Source organism: Coniophora puteana (genome assembly GCF_000271625.1).
Source record: "Coniophora puteana RWD-64-598 SS2 unplaced genomic scaffold CONPUscaffold_21, whole genome shotgun sequence".
NCBI lineage: Eukaryota > Fungi > Basidiomycota > Agaricomycetes > Boletales > Coniophoraceae > Coniophora > Coniophora puteana.
The window spans coordinates 182864-196639 of NW_006913073.1; the positions used below are offsets into that span (position 1 = coordinate 182864).

Sequence of the window (13776 nt, forward strand, 5' to 3'; positions counted from 1 at the left end):
GGGAACCCGATGTACCTGCGATCAAACTGAGGATCCTGAAAGATATTATATGGCGAGAACGGGTGGTGCATCGGGAAAGGTGCTCACCAATTTGGCGCACGTTTTCCCATTGTAATCATCATGAATCTACTATACTAGTTTACCAATCACTGAAGCAACTGTTTTGCTTCATCTGACGATACCAAAATTATCTAATAGGACAACACATGTGATGCACATGGCCTAAAGCGTCACTAGTGGTATTAATCACTCCCGTTTCCTGGATGAATGTGAAACAAAAAGCTGAAGGCAAGCTCTTCCGGGTTAAGTCGGAAAAGTCCTCGAAACCGGCATGTAAGTCTCTTGATTGTCGCAAAAACTAGTAATACCTTTACCACGCCGAAGGTGCATAGGAAAGACCTGCAGAATAATGAGGAATTTATCTTGCTAGTACTGATCAAGTGACTCTTACAGAATGCATCATGGACATCGCGGGCTGCATTCGTGGTTTTCTTAGCACCATCAACCCGATAACCGGTTCATACCTTTTGAAGATGCCCGCGAGATGTGTTCCAATCCTGAAATTCTCTCACGTGGAGCGTACTATTATTGCATAGACTGATCGCTTAGCGCTTAGCGCTGGAATCTAGTGACTAGTGACAGCGGCTGGTCACCAGTGAGAAATGCGTGCCCAAGATGCCAATGGATGATACTATTATCACTTATCAGCTCTAATAAATGATGGGACGAACTGATATTTGCTAGGATCCAATTCATCTAGGCGACTCGGATGAAGCTCTATCAGATGCACAATATGTACATGCTTTGTATGAAACAGACACATCATCCCGTATCATCAGGATTGTTTCCTTTCCAGTGTAAGGTTTGTGTTTCATCGTAAAATCGTACTCTCTTGTCTATGCAAGTACACAGATGAAGCTGCTTATTCCTAATTTGAGCCTTCGATGTGGAGGCGGCGACTGCGCTATTGACCGGAGATTCATGGATATATGTATATATATATCCCGATGGTACTGGTACTAGCGCACCTCAAGACTCTCCGCTCGTAGCTAAGACACAATGTCCTCCACTGATGTTGTGTATATCGAGCAAGGACTTTTAGAAAACTATGCTGCAGGTGAACCGCTTTCAATACCGATGCAACTAGAGCACTAACAAGCAAGAGCAGTGGCCGCATTCTCATTAGTGGCGTATGATTACGGTCAGTAAAATACATATCGAGTCTTACAACTCGACAAGTTCATTTAATTCGAGATGTAGTACTCGGCATCGGAAATGAGGTGAGTTTCAGTTGTCGTACTTTGTCAAGGGCTTCGCTGGAGATCATCACTTAGATTGAGTTTATATGGGTGAGTATTGAACCTATGGACTCATTCATTACGTTCCATCGTATTCTTAAATGACGCATTCTTGATAGACAAAGAAACTCACAAGAGCAACTGTCTTCTACATTATGGTCAGTTCGTCGACCAGTGACATGTTTCTTCTGATCATATCTGGGATTCAATATCAATATTCAGCTTCGATATGTTGGCCTATGCTACGGAACGTAAGACATTTATTGGCGTCTCTCTATGTTAACTAATCACATTCTTTCCAGCACGAGATTGAGTCCGTCTTTGATAGTGCACATTTTTTTCACTTGGGTTAATTAAACTATCAAATAACGTTCAGTTGGGGGTCTTTCCATATCTTGGACCACAAAGGTGAGTGTTTCCCCACCAGTCTAAGTGAAAAAAGCACTAATCTTGGGATGTTCTTCCTCGTCTAAAGACGTACGAGTTCTTTTATATTCCTGTTGACTAACTCGGTCTAATGGCTATCATCTCCAGATGTTGGTTCACTTATGGCGCTCGTTTCTAGATTGCTAATCAAATCGTTTCTTGTTATAGCGGTGTCAGTGGCTGTGCTCAACTTGATCGCTCAGACTATCAATGTGTTTTTGCTACAAGGTAGCTAGTTTCATTCACCGAGTTTAAAGTACTAATATCTCCAGCCATATTGGCTGCAAGGATATACTGTCTTCTGGATAAGCCCCGGAGATTGCTACCGGTGCTCATAATCGGCTATGTAATCTCACAGTTGGGGAACCTGCTTTCGCTCTTAATGAATTCGATTCTGGATCCAACAGACGTCGGTAGGTTTCTATACTTAGACGATAGAAGCTACGGCTAAAATAACAAACACGCTACGGCTAAAATAACAAACACAGATATCTCTTATATTGCTGGATTCGCCATCATTGGTTTCAATACTCCCTCCAGTATGGGTTGGATATCGCCTGCAGCCAATACTCCACAATTAGCGTATGAACTCTTTCTCAGTGTTCTGGCCCTTTTTTACACCTGGACACGAGCACGAAAGCGGTGTCTGACAGCTCCGTGGACTTCGGCTCGCAACCTACACGAAGTTGTTGTTCGCGGAAACTTGGCGTATTTCATGATGTAAGCGATATGTTATTTTTTTTGCCATTCCGTTGCGCTGATGAAGAAATAGTGCATTTATACAGCTAATTCTCAGTGTGGTGACATACGTGCCAGCGATAAACAATGTACGAGGGTTATTCCCCTATTGAATACATAACTCACCCCATTCACAGTCCGTCGCTTATTGGTGTATTTACAACTTTACGTTGTTTATCTGGATATGCATGACTGGCCCGTGGCTGATGCCCAGTGAAAAGTCGTGTCGCGTCTATTTATTAAAGTTTTGAATAAGATGCCTTTCTATTCTTTGAAATGACCTTGCATTCTTTGAAATGGGCGCTGTACATTAAACCCGCTCTAGGATGTGCCCCAAGAGGCACTTTAATGAACACTTAAAAGTTCTTAAAGAATAGAACAGTCGAACAGGGATCATTGGATTCAACAGTAGGGACAGTACAGGATACTTTAAAACGGGTTAGAATGCTTTAAAAAAGGATATAATCGATTAAACACGTGGTAACCGATAGCAAAGAATGAGAGCAACGTACAAAGAATGACAAAGCACCACAATGAAAGCACGATTCTTGTAAAAAGGTGACCACGGCGAGTGTCGAATAGCGCATGTGATTACGAGTGTGGGCGTAGAGGTGGATGTGATAGTCAAATGAGATGCACTAACAAGCTGTCAAATAGAGGAATCGTAAGTACACCGCTGAAGACAGATAAACGCGTGAAGTACGCGCCGTAGAATCACGTAGGAACACCTTTCCTCATCTGGTCAGCGACGCCTTGCCAGTGCTGTGTCAATTTATGTCAATGCTGGCATACTCACGCGACAGGATCACGTACATCGAAATCAGTCCTGTCCTCTGATTCGCGTACCGCCTTCCATGCTTTGTTGAAACGCGCTTCTGTGTGTGGTGCATTCTTGGGGTCTTTGATCCAAGCACGAGCGAGCTCCCACCTACAAGAGACGAGTTAAACACATTAAGAACGCGTAAGAACACTCACTTGGGAGATATCGTCTTGGGAATAACGAGCATCTTGCCACCTCGTCCACTCGTCGGCGCGTTACCCTCTGGTGCGATTGGAATAGATTGCTCGACAATCTCGCTGGCTGGTTGAGGAGCATCGCAGGCCATCGGAGTCGACGTTGCCTGCTCACTCGGAGGTTGGACGTCGACGAGGGTAGGAGAAATAGCGTCCTCCGGTGCTGGCTGAGGGGTGCTGATCGCCGTCGGTGTCGGGATAGTTGCCTCGATTGGAGGCGGAACGAGGTCAGGAGCTGGGATAGAGGGAGAGATGTGCCCTGTATTCACAGGCAGGGTCCCGCTGTCGATGTTCGCAATGCTGGCGGGAGGAGATGTCGCCACGCAAGGCGTTCCTGCGTGTACCTTGCCTGCCTTAGCTTTCCCCTTCCCTTTCACGGAGAGCGGCGGCGCGTCGCTCGATGGGTATTTGGCGAGCGCGTCAGCCCTGTAGGATAACATAAGTAAAAATAACATGAGGCAAATATCACTCACAGCGGAGTAGAAAGCGCTAGAGGGTCATCCGCACTTCCCGAGGCATCAAAGCTGCTTGCCGAAGTCGAAGAGCTGTGTGACAGCGAGGTAGATGAGGTGGCCGCGCTCTCGCTTGAGTCGGTCCTCGCGCGCTTCGAAGGGCCAGGCACGGAGCCGATCGCGGTGTCAGGGACGTCCTCGGCGGTATCGTCGGACCTCACGCGCTTCGACGAACTGGGCATGGCATTTTTAGTGTTGCCTTGCTTCGATAGGCGAGCGGACTTGTTGTTGTCGCCAGACCCCGATTTTAACCAAGGCGCGTATTGGTCCCGCCATCCGGAGTAGTAGTGCTTCCCGAGCTCCAGCAGCTTCCAATTGTCGCCGCACAACCGGAGCACTGGGGAAACACGACGGTTAGCTGCAATAAACCAAGTAAGAGTGCCACTGTCCATCTGACCCCAGGTCTGGGGTAGGAGCGCGCCGCGGTGGTGCTTCAGAAGGGTAAACCACGTGGCCTTCATCTTAGCACGCACAGCTTCGGCCTGCCTGCCCGAGATCGGCTCGCCTAGATTATTGACGAGGTATGTATTGCAGACGTTGATGTCCTTCGATTGCGCTGATCGGCCCTGGACCCCCTTCGGACGGCCGCCTTGCATCCCGGTGGCGAGAGTTTGCGCGTCGACGTGGAGACTCCAGTCGGAGATGGTCCACGTATAGCTACAGGGGCTGTAGTCGTCCGGGTGGAGTTCTAGATCGGGATCGTCGTCGAACTGGAGGCCGGAGACGGTGTCGTGGCCCCTGATGAGAGCAGGCACCGAAGGCGGCGCGGGGAGGCCGTTCTCTGGCCCCGTGGCAGCCTCGCTAGGCGCATCAGGGTCGGGTTTGATCGTGATCAAAGGCTTCGGGGTTGGAACAGGAGTGGGTCGAGCCTGCAGTGATCCGACCAGAGAAGAGACCCTGTACATAATTAGAAATATATGGCGCAAATAAAGATCTAGATAGTACTCACATGGATGCTAGGTCTGTAACCTGCTGACGGAGCTGCTGGACTTCACCCCATTCGGCCTGAGTACCATGTGTACGAGGAGCCTGGGACCGAGTCGGAATGTCATCAAGCTATATGAAATAACATACCCATCAGGCAAGATCAACACGAGGCGCATAGAAACGCACCTGATATAGACCGCGTTCGCGCCGCCGGTCGGACTCAAAGCGGGAAACACGAGGCTGACTCGAAGGTGGTGGCTGTGAGTTCTCCGGATCATCGGAGTAGCGGTCGTTCTCGAGGAACTTTTGATAGTTGTAAGACATATGGAGGGCTTGTGGGACGGATGCGTTGAAGGTTCGATTTTTGGTGGACAAGCAAAAGAGGCAGATGACGCGGACGCATAGATTAAAGATCTAATCAAGATTTCCCACGATCCAAATAGACTTTAATCGAGGCGCGCGGACTTTGCGCTTTTTTCGTCTCGCTTATATCGTTCCTCGACGTCGATTACCCCGCATACAACCCAAAATGTCCGCCTCGAACTCCAGCAACACCGCATACGTTTACCGTTTCGATGAAAACATGTCGACCAATCGCCACGCCGAATATCAGTCCAGCACACACCTCGTTGGCAACGTCATCTTGACGGATGTCAACTGTAACCTCGGTAATAATTTCAGCTTTCGTTTCACTCCGACCTCGCTTAGCCCTATGGTACGTATATATCAAACAACTGTCGATGTCACTTGTCATACTAATTCTCGCAGATTCTTGGTATCCGTCTCCGAAACAACGCGGCGCCGGACCGCCCCCCTGCATCTGCATCAACACCCGTCGTTTTGGACGACGTGCCCCAGCCTACCGTGCCGCTTGGGCCGAACCTTCTTGCTCTCGTTCGCCCCACTCAAGGCGATGTTCCTGCTCTCGACCCACTCTCTGGCTTCCACCCTCCCCCTTCTCCGGCCTCAGCTCCTCAAGAAAACAATGAAGAAGTCCCCGAGGACCTCCCCAGCCTTATTCCCATCGAAGAAACGGCCGATGGCGCATTCCTGCCCGGCATGTTCGATAGGATCAGCCTTCGCATGCGAATGCCCTTTGTCAACGTCACCTTCGCCGAGACGTCTGAGGCTTTTATTCATGCACAGCACGATCACCCCACCCATCCGCGCGACTACGACGATATTCCCCACAGGTACATTGTTCACGGTCGCTACAATCGTCACAATAACCCTCCTCCCCGTATTATCACTAGGACTTACACCATCGAAGAATTAGAGCCCATTGAGCGCCAGCTCAACGAAGACTCTATCCTCGATGCCGTGTCGGTTCCCGAGCCTCAAGATCGTCCTAAGCCCACTTTTATGGAGGTTTTGAACGCTGCGAGCGCTCGCGCGGTACGCATATATTCATGTTTTTTTTTCCCTCTGTATCTAATGGATCCTTTACAGCGCGAGCGTGAGGAACACGAGCGCGCCGAGCGCGATCAGTCTCCTGACGTCAAGCCCGAGCCGCTCGATGACACTACCATGGTCGTCGAAGACCATGAAGCCCTCTCCAAAAAATCCTCTAGCCCCGATCGCGTTCGGCCGGGCAACCCGTACCCCTACAGCTTGCCGAACGTATCCAGCCCCGTCCCTGTGAACGTTTCCTCGCCCATCCCGGGCATCTCGCGTATTTCTGGGTCGCCTGACCCGCATGGCGACATGGACGGCTCAATCACGGAGCCGGAGACTTGTTCGATGACCGAACTGTACGCCGGCAAGCGCAAGGCGAGTGAGATGAGCGATTGCGACGACGAATCGGACAAGGAGAATCACGCAAAGAGGGTTGCTCGATCGGCATAGGTTCGCGATGGACATTAACATTACTATAGCTTCACCTTTGTACAGTTCTACACCGCCTGTCTTTCGTACTGCATACTAGCTTTATGCCGACTGTCCTTACAATGTATTCTCCGTGTTACTCCTTGTAGTAAAATCAGAAATGCATCGTGTTACATGCTATCAACGTCTGAGTCTGCTAAAACGTCTCCATCTCCCGTTAATAGCGCGATGTCTAAACCAGGCCGCTCTATCATGTAAAATAAAGGAACATCGTATGTGGGGAATTTGTGTAAGACCATCGCAACAACTGACTTGATGTCCGTGATCTCGATCACACGCAAGTCTGCGTTGCCTCGATACGGACAAGCTATAACCGTACCGAGTGATTGCTGATATATCTGTTCGTTTGGTGTTCCGTACAGCGAAACAAGAGCAAATGTCTTGTTGTCGCCGGCCTGAAAATAGTAGTATACTTCTGCGAATCGAATCGAACGATTAATCTGAATCTATCATAAGGTTTGAAAAGGGAATAATAGAGAGATCAAATAAAAGCGGCTCACCTTGACATTACGCGACATTCGCGTTCGCCTGGTCATCATAGATTCTTTCCAGAGTGAGCGAGCAACCTGACCATTGGGCAAACGTAGGCGAGACCATTTGAGCACTCGAGGACGCTGTGCCACGGGGATGTTTCGTTCTCGCATGCCGAGATATATTGCCTGACCTTCTACCTGTCCTACAGGCGTTGGCGTCGAGTCTCGTTTCGGTAGCAGTACGTATCCCGCACATGGGATGATGGCGCCCTTGGGAATCGTGTCCTGTGGTGTGTCTTGATCGAGAAAGTCATACATTACCGAAAGTGCATTCATTTGACAGCGAAGAGTGGCCCGCTGAGATAAATTAGCATACGGACTTGATTGCGATCTGATCTCGCGGCCAAGACTTCCTATCATGCGTTCCATCGTCCATTGTGACGAGCAGATAGGAGGACCCTTGTTCTCGGTTTCGCCGACTAGATGTGTCAGCGTGTGTAACCAGGGTCGTACAAAATGCAAGCGCTCGGGGCGGGAGTTGACATAGAGTTTTTCAAAGTCATCAACAAATCGAAGAAGGTTCGTCCGAGCATCCTCTAACTGTTCTCGAGTGATCTTGTACTGACCGAGGATCCGAACACTTCGAACAAGGCGACAGAAATGCGAAAAGTAGGGCTCTGGAAGGACGCCGAGGAGGAGAGCAGGACAAATATAGTAGAGATAGAGAATCCATTCCCAAGCCTTGTATCCGCTATGCATGCGTTCAGCTATGTTGCGAGGAGGTTTGTCGAATGAGTTGGGAAGGAACGGCGTTGCATCAGCCACTAGAGCACCATGTCGAGTCCAAGCATCCTTGTCTATGAGAACAGCCCAGGGCCATTGTGTCGGATCATCGCCTCCTTTTGATGCAAAGGTACCCATCCATAAAGGAACCATCTCGTCGCCGACATTGAAACTCCATACATGCATGCAATCTGAACCAAAGCAAAAAGGTACGCGGAGAACGCGATTGTCAGCAAAACCGATGAATATGCTTGGTTTTGTGATACCAGTCTCCTTTCGCATTTCTTCGTACTCGCCCACGGTCCGACAGCGACTGAGGCGTTCTACATTGGCGTGATAATCGTCCGAGCCTGCCGGAGGTAGGTTGTTTATGTCAAAGTCATCGTGCATCGATCCTTGAACATTGCTACGGAAGTTAGGTCGATATATAGCAGGATAGTAGTGGCCCGAGCGCTGTGTATGTCGACCTGGAAATCCACATAGGAGTCGACAGCCCTTGCGACCATGGTGTCCTGCCAAACCGCATAAAAGAGCCATCCCAGGGCCGTCTGCAGTACCGATAAAAAAGAACGGGTGAGATGTATACTCAACGTCTGTACTGGCATCCCAGATACCGAGCCCATCGCGCTGGATAGCGGCAAGATGGTGAAACCCTGGAAAAAGGAATGAGTCAAGATTCTTCGGTTTGCGAGGTCCTGGTATAACTGCGCCCGGTAGTACATATTTCTTCTTGTATCTGGCGTCCGGAGCGTGATCGAAAACGACCCATATGTAAATCCAACAGTCGGATTGCTTGCATTCGTAAAGCTGAGCCCCGTCGATCGAAAACATGAGAACAGGGTCTCCAGGACGAATACGTCCATCACGAACAGCTTGAATATATTGATCCCCGTCGAAGATGTCTTCGTACACATCGATTTGCCGTCCCTCTATGTTGATCCGATGAAAGACCCTGTTGGTCTTTGTCTCTCGGTATCGCATGCGCTGGGCCTGGCGGGGATTTCTGTAGAGTGCCTGTAGCTGTGGACCGATCGGAAGTGTGACAAACGTCTGCTGAGGTATGTTTTTCTTCGCAACGCGAGACCGCTTCGCGTCATAACGAGGTTCGTGGCATCGAATACATGCGGTGAGCTCAGCGTTATGGCCTGTGAACGCCATACATGTATTAAGACACATGTCTGAGCGTAGCGGCTCGACACCACTGAGTTCTTCGACTTTTCTCTTGATGACATATGGGCTGTAGACCTCTGTGTTCGGATGGCGTCGCTTGATCGCATTGCAAACAGACTTATACGCGCTCTCTGAGATATTGCTGAAGAATAGCTCCATACAGAGCTGAATATCTGGATCCCCGAGGTCTTCAGGTTCGTGCAAGGGGTGTTTCAAGCGGTATCTGGTTTCATCTGAAAGCATGCGACTGTATTGATCGTCTAGCGACGCTGATCGAAGGATATTGATGTACGAAAGGGCGTCGATAAGATCGGAGAGATGAGTGAGCCTCCACAACTCTTCCAGTTCGTCTTCTGTCCACCCCATAGTACCACGTTCACCTCCGGATGATTCTGGGCCTGGTCCACCACCAAAGAGATTTGCGAGGCGGTTGAGGACTTCTTCGGGTAGCTCTTGTTCTTCTTCCGGCTCTTCGGACCCCTGACGAGATATACGTGGACGTTCCTCGTCCATTTCATTCTAGAGGCGTGAGCTGGCGAAGCTAGGAATGGTAGTGCGAGGACATACCGCTCCGAGTTCATCGCCGTTTTCCATCCCACCCTCCGCTCCATCGCGATGCTGAGGAGATAGGATGAAAGATTAGGGTAAATCAAGAGTAAGACGAAATGTAGGGCGCACCTGTAGAGACTCCAATACCAACTCTCTGTTATCTCTTCGTGTATCCCCTTCATCCTGCACTTCCTCTACTGTAGCTCGCCTTCGACTGTTTGAAGCGCCCTGATCCTGCAAAGAGTCTTGTCCTGGCCCTCCTCGTTCGATATACAGTGATTGCTGCTGGATGCTTTGGGGATATCGTTCAAGAAGAGCAGCTTGTTGCGCTCCGAGCGTGGTTCGGCGATGTTCTTTGTGAGCATTGTACGTATTCTTGTGGACTTGTTTTGGCGGCCCTTCGGGTAGGGGAGAACAGACACAGCAAGGACAGAAGTAGTCCCACTTGTGGTGCTCCTCATTCCAGTGTATCCCGGGCTGTGCCATCGTCGACTGAGTTGGATGCGCAGAGGTATAGGCACACTAGCCAAGCTAGGGGGACTTGGATAAATTGGGCGACGCGTCTAAGTCTGCCGACCGAGGCCTCGATTCGGGCCGGTTTAATTTCGGAGCTAAGACGCCAAGAAGCCCCATCGGCTCAAACGCAGGCCTAGGCAGCGACCGTGGGCTCACGTCAATTCTTTTATTAGATAGAAGTCTATTTTAAAGTACAAGGGTCGGCCGTAAAAGATGGTAATCTACCGAGAACCCCCGACTTTTCACTGGGGCTGATGCTTAATCTTCGAAAAAGGAATGAGGATGACTTGTCCGGGAAAGATTCATTTGATACAGTCTTGGAGCTCTCTCGCATGAATTTTGCGGCCAATCTCATTCGTGATGCAGACATGCAGGGGGGGTTCGGTATTGATGGCTTTGAAAGCGTTGCCATTCTGGATAGAGACCTCGCGTAACATAGTCAAGTAAAATTACGCTGCCATGACCCTGATTCGTTATTTGTTAGTTATGTCTGCATGGAGAGTACCGATGTCTAGACACCACTTGAAATATGTACAGCTGTTTAATCCAACAACTCGACCGCTAGAGAGCTCTCAACACCATGTCGCGGCCAATATCATGACATGAAACCCATTGAGGGCTGGTCGGTTAAAGTCATCAGCATCTATATTGTTTAATGCTCGCATTCCAGCTCACAGTCCTCATAACGTATCTTTTTCCCTCTGCGTCATGTCCCACCAGCCTGAAACCGTCCCTCCCAGGCCGAGCCACAGTCGCGACAACTTCAATTGAGCTTCAATATGCTTCACTTGGTATAACCTGTGGCTGACGACCATACCAGTAGCGCCTTATACACGTGCCGGTAATAAGTAATTACCCGGCTCCCCCGCCAAATTCCCGCGCGCTGTAATTACTTGTTGTAGCTACGTGTAGTGTTCCAAGCCCGAGTGCTACCAGACCTTTAGCAGCACAACTCTTCGCGACAATCATGAGAAGTGAGTGATAAATCGACTGGCCTTCCTTTTAATGAGTCATAGGGCACATAATGACTCTCCTTGCGCTCGCAGGTATCTCCACGACATCACTAGATGCAAGGCTTGCCCGCGAAAATTCAACAGCCAGAGAGAATACGAAGCGCATGACATCGCTGTCCACATCCCTGTGGCGACTCGCAGATAAGCGACGCAGAGCTATCCTTCTGGTCTCTACTTTCTCGTTCTACATTTCTTATGATCTGTAAATTCGACACCTTGTGCTTTTACATGTAAAGCTATTCAAGTTTATCCATGTCCGCTCCGCAGAGGCTACTTTGAATTTGATTACCTCATGTTTCCCTGTTGCACTTATTTCTCGTTAATATCATTTGTTACTATAGCTCAGTATACGTCTAATATTTCTTGAATGGAAGTACAGGTTCACCCGATCCCTCCTGACGCAGTGGTCGTAGTGACCCAAGCCCGCATTTGCTGCTAGCGCAGCAATTGAGAGCGTGGGAGTTTACAACACATTCCAACTCCGCTCTCATGGCTGCTTGATCAAAACTTCTCGGTCGGGTTTCTGTAGCCCTTTCTTCAGCTCGCACGCTATCATAGCCCTCACAACCCTTATACTTAGAGAAGATATTTGTCATCCTTGCTAAGCTCTCGTCCACCCCAGTTGCCTCATCCAGCACCACCATTCACGCTCAGATCACCGTCAATGCATCCATGTCTTCAGGTCCCAGAACTCCTGCACAACATCATTCTCAACCTAGAAGATTACGGAACCACTTGTCTACCGCGTATCGCACTGGTCTGTAAAGCTTTTCGGGAGCCGGCTTTAGATGCACTCTACTGGACAGTTGGTTTCAACAAGTTCTTCTTGTGCTTAGGATCAGATGTGGTATCTTACGAGAAGATGGGCCCGGACGATGTGAGTACGATATACTTGTTTGTTATATACAGCTGACGTACGTCTAAGGAGATTTACCAGACGGTTGGCCTGACGCGTACCCTAGAGACACACGATTGGAGCGTGATAAGCTCATACGGGGGAAGGGTTCGAAATCTCTCGTATCCGTGTAAAGGACACGCATCGCGGTGCCAAATCCAGACGAGCATCTACGATGCACTTTCTCAGTGTCCTTTGCAGCATATCTTCCCTCGGCTCCTGAGCTTGGCATTGAATGATATCCCTCCCATCATCAACGTCGATTCTTTCCTTTGTGCATCCTCGCTTCAGACCATAACCCTGAACATGGGTGATATATCCGGTGATGTTGTTCCCGTACTCCAGAGGATTTCTTCGTCGAGCCCCAATGTTCTATATTTTCGCTGTATCAGCGGAGACAAGTTACCCGACGATGCATTGTGTAGTACCATTGGCCGCTGGCCCAAGACCCAAGAGCTTCTCATGGTTCCGCTCTACGAAAAAACGATTGCTCTTCTGGGCGATCTACCGTGCCTACGTCGCATCTGGATATGCATCAGACCAGGAGAGAGGTGGATTCAAGACAATATCCATTGGAACCTAAGGTCGCTTCAGGAGTTACGCGTGTATACGTTTGGTGACTCAAGCATCTGTGCAGCCGCTTTACCCCTGATTTTTCACACTACGCAGCAGACCTCGTCCATGAAGTCATTGCGCTACCTGGACATCCACGTCATTGGGGGTGTCGTATTGCCGTTTTCTGATGCGGTTACTGCGATTATCAGACCTCCTTCCCAATCCGTAGTTGCAAAGACACTTGAAAGCATCGAGATATTCATTCAGCCCAACATCGAATCTCCCTTCGCACCGGACTGGGAAGACGCTGTCAACTTGTTAGCAGCTTTCACGAATCTCAAGACATTCAAATTGCCACCCGGCTGTTTTCAATCCGGATCGGGGAGATTGGGGGCGTCGAACCATCAGCTTATTCGTCTTCTTCAGAGCTGGCCTCTGGTCGAAGCCATAGACCTGCGATTGAAGAAGCCGCTGGACGTTCACGATCTTCTCGATGTACTGGCCGTGTCTCCACAGTTACAACGGTTTAACGTCAACGTCTCGATCACCATGGAGGACGTCACATCTCTCAGCACAGACAAAGATACCGTATTCCCTAATAACGCCGTTACCTTTCTTTGCCTCCTCTGGGAGAGCTTGGTGGACCAACGGAAATCTGTGTTGTCTCATGACGTTCCAGTTGTAGCTCACCTTCTACTCAAGATTGCACCGCACCTAAGCTCCATCGGTTACGACGAGGATACCCATACAGAGGGTATACGGGAGTTATTATCACACATTACCCATCCATCTTGGGAAGAGGCGATTTCTGCGGTACATAATATTCGGGTGGAGTACGAGCGTGATATGCGCATAAATATATAACATAGTCTGTAGCTTGTTGATAAATATGGATATGCATGTTCTATCGCAAACAATGTAAGAAAGATTACTCATTCCCTGAATAAAGCTCGTCCCTTGCGATTTCGTTGCTCATTAGTGCATTGTCGACATTCTTCTCTTCATATGGATATGCAGGATCGG

The 13776-nt window shown here is 49.3% G+C and overlaps 4 protein-coding genes across 4 annotated transcripts; 2 read left to right on the top strand and 2 right to left on the bottom strand.

The window, feature by feature from the left end:
- Positions 1–2437: 2437 nt before the first annotated feature.
- CONPUDRAFT_78184 (uncharacterized protein) lies at positions 2438–5239 on the bottom strand (the record flags this gene model as incomplete). Its single annotated transcript, XM_007777388.1, has 5 exons — positions 2438–2481; positions 3478–3902; positions 3950–4885; positions 4938–5044; positions 5102–5239. 5 exons carry the CDS (start codon positions 5237–5239, stop codon positions 2438–2440), a joined length of 1650 nt encoding a protein of 549 aa, XP_007775578.1.
- Positions 5240–5444: 205 nt separating this feature from the next.
- On the top strand, positions 5445–6760 carry CONPUDRAFT_160266 (uncharacterized protein; the record flags this gene model as incomplete). The annotated part of the gene is made up of 3 exons (XM_007777389.1): positions 5445–5630; positions 5684–6310; positions 6365–6760. The coding sequence occupies 3 exons, from the start codon at positions 5445–5447 to the stop codon at positions 6758–6760; spliced, it is 1209 nt and encodes a 402-aa protein (XP_007775579.1).
- A 149-nt stretch (positions 6761–6909) lies between these two features.
- On the bottom strand, positions 6910–9591 carry CONPUDRAFT_67828 (uncharacterized protein; the record flags this gene model as incomplete). Its single annotated transcript, XM_007777338.1, has 2 exons — positions 6910–7245; positions 7300–9591. The coding sequence occupies 2 exons, from the start codon at positions 9589–9591 to the stop codon at positions 6910–6912; spliced, it is 2628 nt and encodes an 875-aa protein (XP_007775528.1).
- Positions 9592–11314: 1723 nt separating this feature from the next.
- CONPUDRAFT_147838 (uncharacterized protein) lies at positions 11315–13617 on the top strand (the record flags this gene model as incomplete). The annotated part of the gene is made up of 3 exons (XM_007777390.1): positions 11315–11470; positions 11986–12180; positions 12400–13617. 3 exons carry the CDS (start codon positions 11315–11317, stop codon positions 13615–13617), a joined length of 1569 nt encoding a protein of 522 aa, XP_007775580.1.
- Between the last annotated feature and the right edge of the window lie 159 nt (positions 13618–13776).